General features: G+C 44.4%; 1 protein-coding gene across 7 annotated transcripts in view; it reads left to right on the top strand.

The window, feature by feature from the left end:
- LOC129837819 (regulatory-associated protein of mTOR-like) overlaps positions 1 to 12700 on the top strand; it is a 180472-nt gene that overhangs the window by 23005 nt on the left and 144767 nt on the right. For all 7 annotated transcript variants that reach the window (XM_055904315.1, XM_055904299.1, XM_055904293.1 and 4 more), the window contains exon 4: positions 3804 to 3886. In XM_055904315.1, the coding sequence (XP_055760290.1) occupies positions 3804 to 3886 (83 nt within the window). The remainder of the gene's footprint in view (positions 1 to 3803; positions 3887 to 12700) is intronic.

Here is a 12700-nt window from a genome sequence, read left to right as displayed (position 1 = left end):
TTAGTGAGGGAGATATAGGACTCCAGCTTCAGTGATTTTTGGGATTCTTTCCAGTAATTGGCAGCAGAGAACTGGAAGGAAAGGTGGTGTTGGCTTTGGGGATGACCAGTGAGATATACCTGCTGGAGCGTGTGCTACGGGTGGGTGTTATGGTGACCAGTGAGCTGAGAAGGCGGAGCTTTACCTAGCAAAGACTTATAGATGACCTGGAGCAGTGGGTCTGGCGACGAATATGTAGCGAGGGCCAGCCGACGAGCGCATACAGGTCGCAGTGGTGGGTGGTATATGGGGCTTTGGTGACATAACGGATGGCACTGTGATAGACTGCATCCAGTTTGCTGAGTAGAGTGTTGGAGGCTATTTTGTAAATTACATCGCCGAAGTCGGGGATCGGTAGGATTGTCAGTTTTACGAGGGTATTGTTTGGCAGCGTGAGTGAAGGAGGTTTTGTTGCGAAATAGGAAGCCAATTCTTCTAGATTTAATTTTGGATTGGAGATGCTTAATATGAGTCTGGAAGGAGAGTTTACAGTCTAGCCAGACACCTAGGTATTTGTAGTTCACATATTCTAAGTCAGAACCGTCCAGAGTAGTGATGCTAGGCGGGCGGGTGCGGGCAGTGATCGGTTGAAGAGCATGCATTTAGTTTTACTAGTGTTTAGAGCAGTTGGAGGCCACGGAAGGAGTGTTGTTTGGCATTGAAGCGCATCTGGAGGTTTGTTAAGTGTCCAAAGAAGGGCCAGCTGTATACAGAATGGTGTCATCTGCGGAGAGTTGAATCAAGGAATCACCCGCAGCAAGAGCGACATCATTGATATTTACAGAGAAAAGAGTCGGCCTGAGAATTGAACTCTGTGGTACCCCCATAGACTGCCAGAGGTCCGGACAACAGGCCCTCCGATTTTACACACTATCTGAGAAGTGGTTGGCGAGGCAGTCATTTGAGAAACCAAGGCTGTTCAGTCGATGAAGACGGCTGCACAGTACTTTCTTTTATCGGTGGCTGTTATGATATCGTTTAGTATCTTGAGCGTGGCTGAGGTGTACCCGTGACCAGCTCAGTAAGCGGATTGCACTGCGGAGAAGATATGGTGGGATTCGAAATGGTCAGTGATCTGTTTGTTAACTTGGCTTTTGAAGTCTTTAGAATGGCAGGGCAGGATGATATAGATCTGTAACAGTTTGGGTCTAGAGTGTGTCCCACTTTGAAGAGGGGGATGACCGCGGCAGCTTTCCAATCTTTCGGAATCTCGGACGATATGAGAGGTTGAACAGACTAGTAATAGGGGTTGCAACAATGGAGGCGGATAATAAAATCTTCCCACTCCTAAAAGGTAGGCTATAAAAATAGCTCAAGAGGAAGTGCAAGTCTCTCCAACTCTGCTCTCTTCAAGCAACATCTAGCATATTTGCTGATACAGCCCAGTAATACAATATAAGGGCCATGTGAGAATGGAAATCTCTGTAAATTTCACCTATTTCACATGTAATTTTTGTGCATTTGATATTGCCTTGCGGGCACCATGGCTGGCAAGTGATCTGCGTCACATATGCTTAAAATAGCATTGCAGGACTGCGGTTGGGTTTTGGACCAGTTCTTGCGGTAGCAGGCAAGAAAATAGCCTTGCCGAACCCCCCCCTACTAATTTCCTTAATTTTGTGGCTAGAGTCATATACGTTCTGTGGCCCACATCAGAGTCAAATACTTTCTATAGAACAAATTTCATGTGCGGATAGGCAACCAAAATGAATAATTCATGTATGTGTGTTATATTAAACAGTGGGAGTAAAACGTAGGCAAGCATTAAACATTTCAGAACAACTGCTAGTCGAATACGATATGGGAGAGATGACGAGATTTGGCAAAGATATTTATTTATAGACTAAAACACTTGAAACAAATAGCCAACCGAAGTCTGCAGACATTACAATTGCCTCCCCCGCAATGAAACCGACATAAAAAATCTATTGAAACACAGCCTAACATGATCAGGTATCTCAACTATCAAGGGGGTCGCAGCAATAAAGAATTGGGTGTTCACGTGAAAGGGGGGGGGGGTTCTGGCAGGGGGGAGTTTTTCGGCACCGGTACAGCCTAGTGTCTAAGCCTACCTTACAAGGTTATTATGGACAAAAGAGCAAGATTTGTTTTTATTTATCTACCTGCAGCATTGATGATCATGTCACCAGAATAAGACGCTCGATATTTATTGGTAAGGAGCATCAACCTCAGCACCTTGCGTTTTCATCAATACTCATTTCATCTGTAGCCTAGTGGAAGGACCACACGTCATCGCGGGACTCGACATGTACTTAACTCGCATAAAAAGGTTGGATGGAAACCCGGTTAGAGAATAATAATTATTCTGATAAAGGAAATGTGACCTTTTCACAAAACAGAACCATACAAAGTAAAAACGAATGTTTTACATTGTGGAAATGCAGAAATGTATGAAAATGCAACAAAATCAGAAAAGACAGGGCTCCATTTAAAACCACTTAGAGTGTATTTGTTGCCACCCTAGGATCATGCACTACTCGTGCAGCATATTTAGAGCTTTTGTTATTCCAAAACATTAAATACAGTCATACTGTCTTAGAAATTAGAAAAATATAGTGATATAATATTATGACCCTATTGCCCAGAACCTACATCCTAGTTTTGTAAGTAATCTCATAAGACTGAGAAGACTATAAGACTGAGAAGAAACCAGACAGGCAAAATGACAGTAATAATTCAACAATACGCCTCCACAGATTGTTTGACAAACCCGAAACCACATGAAACTCTGTTGAAAAACTCAAGACCGTTCAATGGTAGCGATTTATGAAGGGAGCCATTTAACACATTCAAAAAAGCAGAGACTTCTGACAGGCTGCTCCTGTTTGCATTGTCCTCAGTAAGTCTACAATGAGACTGTCAAACATCAGATCATGGTTTATTTTAAGATATCTGTGCAGAATAACCCTAAATGCACAATCATTAGCTATCATTCTTCTTCTTTGACACTCCTCACCCCACCCTCTTCCTCCTCACCCCACCCTCTTCCTCCTCACCCCACCCTCTTCCCCCTTCCTTCATTTTACAGATCCCATCTGAAGAGAAATGAATGAGTCATCCCACTTTAGGGTCATCTTAAGTTTGCTTACTGCAGTTGCATTATACTGCACAATATACATGTATTATTTCCTTAACTTGCTGGCTACTGGAAATGTATCATCTATCAATAAATATACTTTTCTCCAAAACAATTGTCTGTCCCTGAATATGCATATTGTCAATACATCCGGTAATTTCAAAATCAATAATGTTATTGTCTGCGTTGTGGGCAGAATTTGATATCTCAGAATCTATAATATGCCCTATGCTTTATACAATTGATTCCTTCTTGTCAATATTTCAATCCGTAGCGCTGGGGAGATTTCTCCGTCTTATGTAGTTTAATTTGATAAGAGAAATAGCCCTACTAAACAAATGGCGAGGGATTGTGATACTGGTTCTCTATTGGGTTAACTGTCTCAGCTGAATTTCTGCTTCATTGTGATGGCCCTATTGGGATCTATCTGATCTCTGTGTTACTTTGGATCTACATGACTTTTACCTTCCCATTTCATGAATAGTGTAAAAGCAATGCTTCTAGATAAATATCAGGTCAAGAATTATGAGTAATGTGGTCATTTTTCTGCATTTCACTAATGTTTGGTGGACAGAACATTTCACCCTATGTTTTGCTGTGCTGGTTGTACCCAAGTCTAGTGTTGTCTGTCTATGATAATGAGGTGTCTGTGTTTCCTCTCCTCCAGACCCTCTGTCCATGAGTCCACAGAAAGCCCTGGAGACCATCGGAGCCAACCTGCAGAAGCAGTACGAGAACTGGCAGCCCCGGGTGAGTGAGTTCACATGGCCCCCATGTTCTCCCTCCTCTCCCACCTCGGTGACCCTCCACCCACACACACCAGTCTGTACCTGTACGTACTGTGTTGTGGATCACTGTCTCGCTAGTCTAGACAGGCTACTATATGGCTTGGAGCTATGTGTCCCACGCGTGCACTTAAGCAAACTCGCTTAAACACACCAACACATACCAACTCTCTCTCTCACACACCCACAGCCACACCGTCCCACCCCCCACTACACACACCGCCCCACTACACACACCGTCCCACCCCCCACGACACACACCCCCCCCCCCCCACGTGTGCGTCCCTGTTCTCAGTGTCGGTGTGGGATCTGTTCTCTCTGAAGTGGAGTTGTGTGTTTGTGGTGTCATTAAAGTGAAGTTGCGTTGGCTGTGTAAGCCTATAACTTAGTGCCTTTAGTGTTGATATGTTACAGACACTTACAGCAAACTTAGTATGGTCACGATATTGTGTGTATGGAGTGTACTGGCACTCTGTGTACAGTGTGCATGTGAGTTCAACGTTTGTATGTGAGAGCGAGCGTGTGTACTGGCGGCTGCCGCTATCCTTTCCCAGCGGTGAGCAAGGGCCTCTCCTCTGTAACATAGCTGGGGCTACCCTCACCTGGCTGGGGCTACCCTCATCTCCTAAACACCCACTGACACAGGGTGGGAGCACAGAGACTATGAGTATGTGAGAAGTATGGAATGGAAAGGAGATTTGAGCGTGGGAAGGACAGTAAGTAGAAAGGAGAAGGAGATAGTGAAACAGACCAGCTGAGTGTGGGCTGAGTGAGCCAGAGGTCAGAACCAAATGGTGGGAGAGAGGAGGAGAGAAGGAGCGGGGGAGTGTGAAAACATTCAGTCTCTTTCAGCCTCAGGTCTTATGCCTACTGCTAGGCCACAGACCAGAGACCACTTCTGAGCCACAGACCTCTCTGTATGCTGTAACGAATAATACCAGCACTGAGCTGAACTTACCCTCTTACCTGTCACACTCTGACTCAGGGTTCATGTGAAAACCACTGTTTGTTCTTGAAAATGAAATTGGACCTAAAATAACCTTGTGCTTTACATACTGTATCTTGTATATTTAGATGTATCATTTACAGTTGAAGTCGGAAGTTTACACACACTTAGGTTGGAGTCATTAAAACTCGTTTTTCAACCACTCCACAAATTTCTTGTTAACAAACTATAGTTTTGGCGAGTCGGTTAGGACATCTAATTTGTGCATGACAAAAGTAATTTTACCAGCAATTGTTTACAGATTATTTCACTTATAATTCACTGTATCACAATTCCAGTGGGTCAGAAGTTTATATACACCAAGTTGACTGTGCATTTAAACAGCTTGGAAAATTCCAGAAGATGATGTCATGGCATTAGAAGCATCTGATAGGCTAATTGACATAGTTTGAATCAATTGGAGGTGCACCTGTGGATGTATTTCAAGGCCTACCTTCAAACTCAGTGCCTCTTTGCTTGACATCATGGGAAAATCAAAAGAAATCAGCCAAGACCTCAGAAAATAAATTGTGGACCTCCACAAATCTGGTTCATCCTTGGGCGCATTTTCTAAACGCCTGAGGGTACCATGTTCATCTGTACAAACAATAGTACGCAAGTATTAACACCATGGGACCACGCAGCCGTCATACCGCTCAGGAAGGAGACGCGTTCTGTCTCCTACAGATGAATGTACTTTGATGCGAAAAGGGCAAATCAATCCCAGAATAACAGCAAAGGACCTTGTGAAGATGCTGGAGGAAACCGGTACAAAAGTATCTATATCCACAGTAAAACAAGTCCTATATCGACATAACCTGAAAGGCCGCTCAGCAAGGAAGAAGCCACTGCTCCAAAACCGCCATAAAAAAGCCAGACTACGGTTTGCAACTGCACATGAGGACAAAGATAGTACTTTTTGGAGAAATGTCCTCTGGTCTGATGAAACACAAATATAACAGTTTGGCCATAATGACCATTGTTATGTTTGGAGGAAAAGGGGGAGGCTTGCAAGCCGAAGAACACCATCCCAACCGTGAAGCAATGGGGTGGCAGCATCATGTTGTGGGGGTGCTTTGCTGCAGGAGGGACTGGTGCACTTCACAAAATAGATGGCATCCATGAGGAAGGAAAATTATGTGGATATATTGAAGCAACATCTCAAGACATCAGTTAGGAAGTTAAAGCTTGCTCTCAAATGGGTCTTCCAAATGGACAATGACCCCAAGCATACTTCCAAAGTTGTGGCAAAATGGCTCAGAATCAACGGTCTTCCTTCCCGTGTTCTGAAAACTAGAATGGCCACCTCGTTGGTACTTAATCAGTTGCTTCCAAGCCCAGTGCCTATACTGACCATGTTTGGAGGGACTTTCTCCAGTGTTGGCAGTGCCAGCCTAACCTGTCATCATGTCTCTCTCTCTCTGTTTGCTCCTCCACTCTCTCATTGACCCTCCTGGCCACTGTCACAGAACACTGAGAGAAGGCAAAATACTGACCTGGCTGCTGCCCAGAGCCCAGTCTTTACTCTGTCGCTCTCTCAGGGAGTATTACAGTTGGACAAGAGCATGGTTTGATGGACTACCGTGTTAGGGACTATACACTATTTCCTGGCTTGGAGTCCGTAGCATGCCCAGCTATGGCACATTGTCCCACATTTGTCCCGCTGTACTGTAAATTATTCACGTGGCCTATTTTTGTCTCTGGTTCCCTTGGAATGTAGCTAGTGCACTGTAACAGATTTAGCCACATATGTCCCACCAGTGTATCTATCTATTTAGCTATACATTCATGGCTGTGTGTTAAACCCTTGCTTGGGTATTACATTAGCCTAGCGTAGCGTTACATTGCTAATTTAGCCCAACATGTTAAACTACGATACTTCGTAATGGCTGTAATGGTGTACTTTAGGCCTATTTGGTCCCCTTGGCTATCATGGCATATCCAAGAGCAGCATAGCCTAGCATAGCCTGACCTAGTGCTAGCGAAGCATGCTGCCAGTTGCTCATTATTGATAAAGAGTCTGAGTGAAAGTGACACCAGACTCCTGGCACGGCGGCGCTGCAGAGGGACAACGGGCTAATCTCATCATGATCCATCACCCCGCCAGCCCACGCAGACTGATACACAGGCCCAAAATAGACACTCACAGACGCTGGGAGGCCTGGGCCAAAACCGTTGGCAGTTTCTATACCTGTACATGTCCTACCTATATGCTATTCCTTTCCTATTCAATACTTTGCACAGAGATACACACGCATATCAGTGGAGGCTGCTCAGGGGAGGGCGGCCCATAATAATGGCTTGAACGGCGCGAATGGAATGGCATCAAACCATTTGTTTTGATGTATTCAATACCATTCTGCTGCAGCCATTACCACGGTCCCTTCCTCCCCAATTAAGGTGCCACCAACTTCCTGTGACGCATACGTACAGACAAATATACAGATGCTCACAAGCCCACTCACACGTGACACACAAAGACGACGATCTGTGGTGAACTGGGATTGACACTTTCATCGCATCTCGTCTAATCATCTTCAAAGTTCTCCTCAATATCTCGCCTCCACACTATAACCCACTGTTGGGCCTCTGCTCTGCCTCTGATTGGGTTCAATGGGTGCATTGCTCTTCTAGTCTCCTCTCCTCTAGAGCTCATCCTCACCTAGCTAACCCACTCTCCGCTTCCTAATGGGCCCTCGTTAATATTTTATTATTTCTTCGTCACTGCTGTACACAAACCAACCACCGCTAATGGCAGAGAAGGGAGAAGTGCAACTACCCAAACTCCCACAGCTATGTGCATAGTAGGCGGTTGCTGCTGGATCTAGCTTGATTTGTGCTGGCGTTGCACGACTCCTATGAGATCGATAATGATTTAGCCTACATGTTGTATCAACGTTGTATTGCCGTCAAAATGTGACAGCTTGCACAACAACTGCTAGGCGTTGCTTAACTCTTGGCTTTGAAGGGTAAAACATGACAGATTAGTCAGTGCACAGATTACAATTGCTCACTTGTGGTTTGCTCATCAGTCTTCTCTTGACTTAGAGTTACCAGGTCTGTTATACTGTGGATGTCGATTCAACTGAGAACTAGCACCGCATTCAGTTTCATGACTGTCTCATCTGTGTTGAGATGCCACTCGTTGCTCTATTCTGTCTTTCTGTCCCCGTTTGCCTTATTCCTACCCTTCCTGTCTCTTTCATGTTCCTTTCTTTTTTGGTGGTACTTTCTCACCCTCTTTCACCCTCTTTCATATCATGCATTCCTCTTCCCCCTTTTCTCCCTCTTTCTCACGAGACAGTTGGTTAGAATTGTTGATTTGTGCCACATGTCGTAGTGGAGAATCTCCCCTCTCCTCTCCACTGGTTGAGATGAAAGCTCCTGTTTTTAAAAGCAGCACCATTGTCAGAATGCCATTACCTTTTTAACAGCCCTGTGGCAGAGACGACTGGCTGAGCAGAGCTGGTATGACTTCTCTGCATGCCTGCATTAGTCTCTTCTGCTCTCTCTCACCCTTTCTCTAACTCCCCATCTGTCTCCCCCGTAACTTTCTCACTTTCTATCTTTGAGCTGTTATTTTTCTGCGAGCACTGCACTGGCTGTAGATCTGAGTCCCTGCTGTCCAGTAGAACGCCTTCTGCATTATTTATCAGTGTTCTAAAACACTGCTCCTGATTGGGTTTTAGATTCTCTTTTATTACCCGGGCTGTATTGAGATCTCAGCGGGAGAGAGAGAACAGAGCGCGAAAGGGACGAAGTGTTGGGTGACTGAGCTCACGTGATCTTGACAGTCTAACTCACATTCCATAGTTTATGGTGTGGATGATCGTCTGGCCAAATACAGAGAGGAGTTAAAATTTGGAATGCTAATATTTTCAGAACAAAGTGAAATTCACATCTTCACATGCAGAGATGGCGTTCCCTCTCCCAATGCTCAATGATTTGCCTACCCCTTTAGGCAGGACATCACAAACTATTCAAGCTAGGGGAAACTAGCATATAACATGAGGAGATTTCCTACCTGGATCGGGGTGGGGGTGGACCATTTGGCACACAGGAAGATGTATGGTTGTCTACTTCCCTTGGTCTGTGGCCGATCCATAGATCGTCTATAAACAACGTGGTAATGAGCTGAGGCACCGGTCAAGGCAATGGGATCCCTATGGGAGAGAGAGGAACCAGTTTAGAGCAGTATCGATCAGCTCTCTGCCTGCTGATCACCTTCATAAATATCATAGGAAAGACAACTAGAGATCTATAGACGATCTGGTGGTGGTCGCGAACGTTTAGTGCAGATCAAGTGTCGATTTGTATGTTCTAGTACAGTACATTGATCCACTTTTGAAATGTAAACTTAGTTAACAAAACAATAGGAACACCTTCCTAATATTGAGTTACACCCCTTTTTGCCCTCAGAACAGCTTAAATTCGTCGGGGCATGGACTCTACAAGGTGTCAAGCGTTCCACCTGGATTCTGGCCCATGTTGACTCCAATGCTTCCCACAGTTGTCAAGTTGGCTGGATGTCCTTTGGGTGTTGTACCTTTCTAGATACACACAGCTGTACAATTCTGTTTTTTTGTTCCTACCTAGTAGTTAATTGCACTCACCTGGTGTCCCAGGTTTGAATAAGTCCCTGATTAGAATGAGAGGAAGAAAACCGGAAGTGTTTGGGCCCTCCAGGGCCGACATTGAAGACGGAGCATAGATTTTTCTGTGTACTGTTGGACTGGTCAATAGCCTTGAGCAAATACATTAGACATATGGTGGTCGATGTCTTGATTTTATTGCCTGTTAATAATGATTGAGAGGGAGTTGCAGTGTATCCTCCTGTGTAGGCAGGCGTGAGATGGAGATCGTGTCATGTGAGACTTGACCGTGAGTGACAATTGTGTTAGTCAGACCTCACATTATTTCAGTAAGCAGAGTGAGTGAGGGTTGTGTGACACCATTGCAGTGTATGTTTGACTGTGTGGGAGGGGTTTCAGACTGCTCGCTCCATGTCATAAAAGTTATGAACAGGGTGAATAGTTTGACAGAACAAATTAAAGTGGATTGGGATATTACAGATTTATATGACAGAACTGGCAAGGGGGGGGGGGGGGTTATAGGTATGAGTGAATTTGTGTGCGTCCACTGCCTGATTTCGTGCGTGTGTGTGGTAGGCAGAAGATGGCAGAAGATGGTAATTGTGTGTTGGTGTAATTATTGTTAGCTGTGTCATGCTGCTCTCCACAGTTTGTGACTCATCTCTCAGCTGCTGCTCCAGTCATGTTTCTGTGTCAGGGACAAATGGGCAGTGTAGCGGTATTATTAAAGTACGCCGGCCGTGTGCGTGTGTGAGCGATCCCGTGTTTGTCTTGTGTGTGTCATTTGGCAAGACCCATTGGAGCCCAGCCATGGAGAGGATACAGACTACAGAGCAGGAGGAGAGACCCACAGGAAGACAGGATGGGACTAGGGACAGAAAGAAATGAATGCTGCTTCACTTCCTGCCCTTAACTAAATCTACAGTTATTCTATCTATGTGTAAATGACTGTGGATGGATCTGTCTGGGCTCTAACTTTGCGTTTGCAAAACTATGATTTGTGTGTTAGGCAAGGCTTGAATAGGACTGACGGTCGTGGAATTTTGGATGACTCCAATTAGCCTGCCAAATGACTGCAGTCACCGTAATAACTGTTCAAATAGCAAAAAATATATATACATTTTTTGCAACCCTTCTGTAGTCTTTAACATTCTTTTTATTTACATACACTCAATTAGTATTTGGTAGCATTGCCTTTAAATTGTTTAACTTGGGTCAAATGTTTCAGGTAGCCTTCCACAAGCTTCCCACAATAAGTTGGGTGAATTTTGGCCCAGGTTTGTAGGCCTCCTTGCTTGCACACGCTTTTTCAGTTCTGCCCACACATTTTCTATAGGATTGAGGTCAGGGCTTTGTGATGGTCACTCCAATACCTTGACTTTGTTGTCCTTAAGCCATTTTGCCACAACTTTGGAAGTATGCTTGGGGACATTGTCCATTTGGAAGACCCATTTGCGACCAAGCTTTAACTTCCTGACTGATGTCTTGATGTTGCTTCAATATATCCACATAATTTTCCTTCCTCATGATGCCATCTATTTTGTGAAGTGCACCAGTCCCTACTGCAACAAGCACCCCCACAACATGATGCTGCCACCCCCGTGCTTCACGGTTGGGATGGTGTTCTTTGGCTTGCAAGCCTCCCCCTTTTTCCTCCAAACATAACGATGGTTATTATGGCCAAACTGTTCTATTTGTTTCATCAGACCAGATGACATTTCTCCAAAAAGTACGATCTTTGTCCCCATGTGCAGTTGCAAACCGTAGTCTGGCTTTTTTATGGCGGTTTTGGAGCAGTGGCATCTTCCTTGCTGAGCGGCCTTTCAGGTTATGTGGATATAGATACTTTTGTACCTGTTTCCTCCAGCATCTTCACAATGCCCTTTGCTGTTGTTCTGGGATTGATTTGCACTTTTCGCACCAAAGTACGTTCATCTGTAGGAGACAACGCGCCTCCTTCCTGAGCGGTATGACGGCTGCGTGGTCCCATGCTGTTTATTCTTGCGTACTATTGTTTGTACAGATGAACATGGTACCTTCAGGCATTTGGAAATTGCTCCCGAGGATGAACCAGACTTTGTGGAGGTCTACATTTGTTCCCTTGAGGTCTTGGTTGACTTCTTTTGATATTCCCATGTCAATCAGAGGCACTGAGTTTGAAGGTAGGCTTTGAAATCAGAAGCTTGTAAAGCCATGACATCATTTTCGGGAATATTCCAAACTGTATGTAAACTTCTGACCCACTGGAATTGCAATACAGTGAATTATAAGTTAAATAATCTGTCTGTAAACAATTGCTGGAAAAATTACTTGTGTCATGCACAAAGTAGATGTCCTAACCGACTTGCCAAAACTATAGTTTAACAAGAAATTTGTGGAGTGGTTGAAAAACGAGTTTTAATGACTCCAACCTAAGTGTATGTACACTTCCGACTTCAACTAAACATACATACTCTCCAGTGCCTTCAGAAAGTATTCAGACCCCTTGACCCTTTTCCACATTTTAAGTTACAGCCTTATTCTAAAATGTATAAAATATTTTTTTCCCTAAGCAATCTACACACAATACCCCAAAATGACAAAGCTAAAACAGGTTTAAGCTCATTTGCTTAGGTCACTTGTTTTGCCCATTCTAACATTCAATCGGACACTAACTGCATGCCTGTCTGCCTGCTTTATATAGAAAGCCATGGCCTCGTGACTCACTGTCTGTTGGCGCGATCCATTTTCATGACACGAGTGGTGTACCTTAAAAAACTTGCCTGTGGGTGTAATATATATATATTTTTTTAATGTTTTTTTTTTTAATCCACATGTAACAGTTTTGGTTCTGTCTGTCTCATCGCCCCTACCTGGGCTCGAACCAGGGACCCTCTGCACACATCAACAACTGACACCCTCGAAGCATCATTACCTATCGCTCCACAAAAGCCCTTGCAGAGCAAGGGAACCCACTACTTCAAGGTCTGAGCGAGTGACGTCACCAATTTGAAACGCTTCTAGCGCGCACCCCACTAACTAGCTAGCAATTTCACACCGGTTACACATAACCGTTGGATACACGCTTATACCGTAATTGTGCCAGGCCTAACTTGAAATTAAGGGCGTTCTGTCGTCCCAGGAAAAATAAAAAAAATATGTCTGTCAATGTTCATAACTGATTGGGACAGTTCTTGGACGATGGATCTAAAGTTAATACAGT

The sequence above is a fragment of the Salvelinus fontinalis genome, chromosome 3 (genome assembly GCF_029448725.1).
Source record: "Salvelinus fontinalis isolate EN_2023a chromosome 3, ASM2944872v1, whole genome shotgun sequence".
In the NCBI taxonomy this organism is placed as follows: domain Eukaryota; kingdom Metazoa; phylum Chordata; class Actinopteri; order Salmoniformes; family Salmonidae; genus Salvelinus; species Salvelinus fontinalis.
The sequence above is the reverse complement of the archived record's forward strand: the minus strand, read 5'-3'. Positions and strand labels throughout refer to the sequence as shown.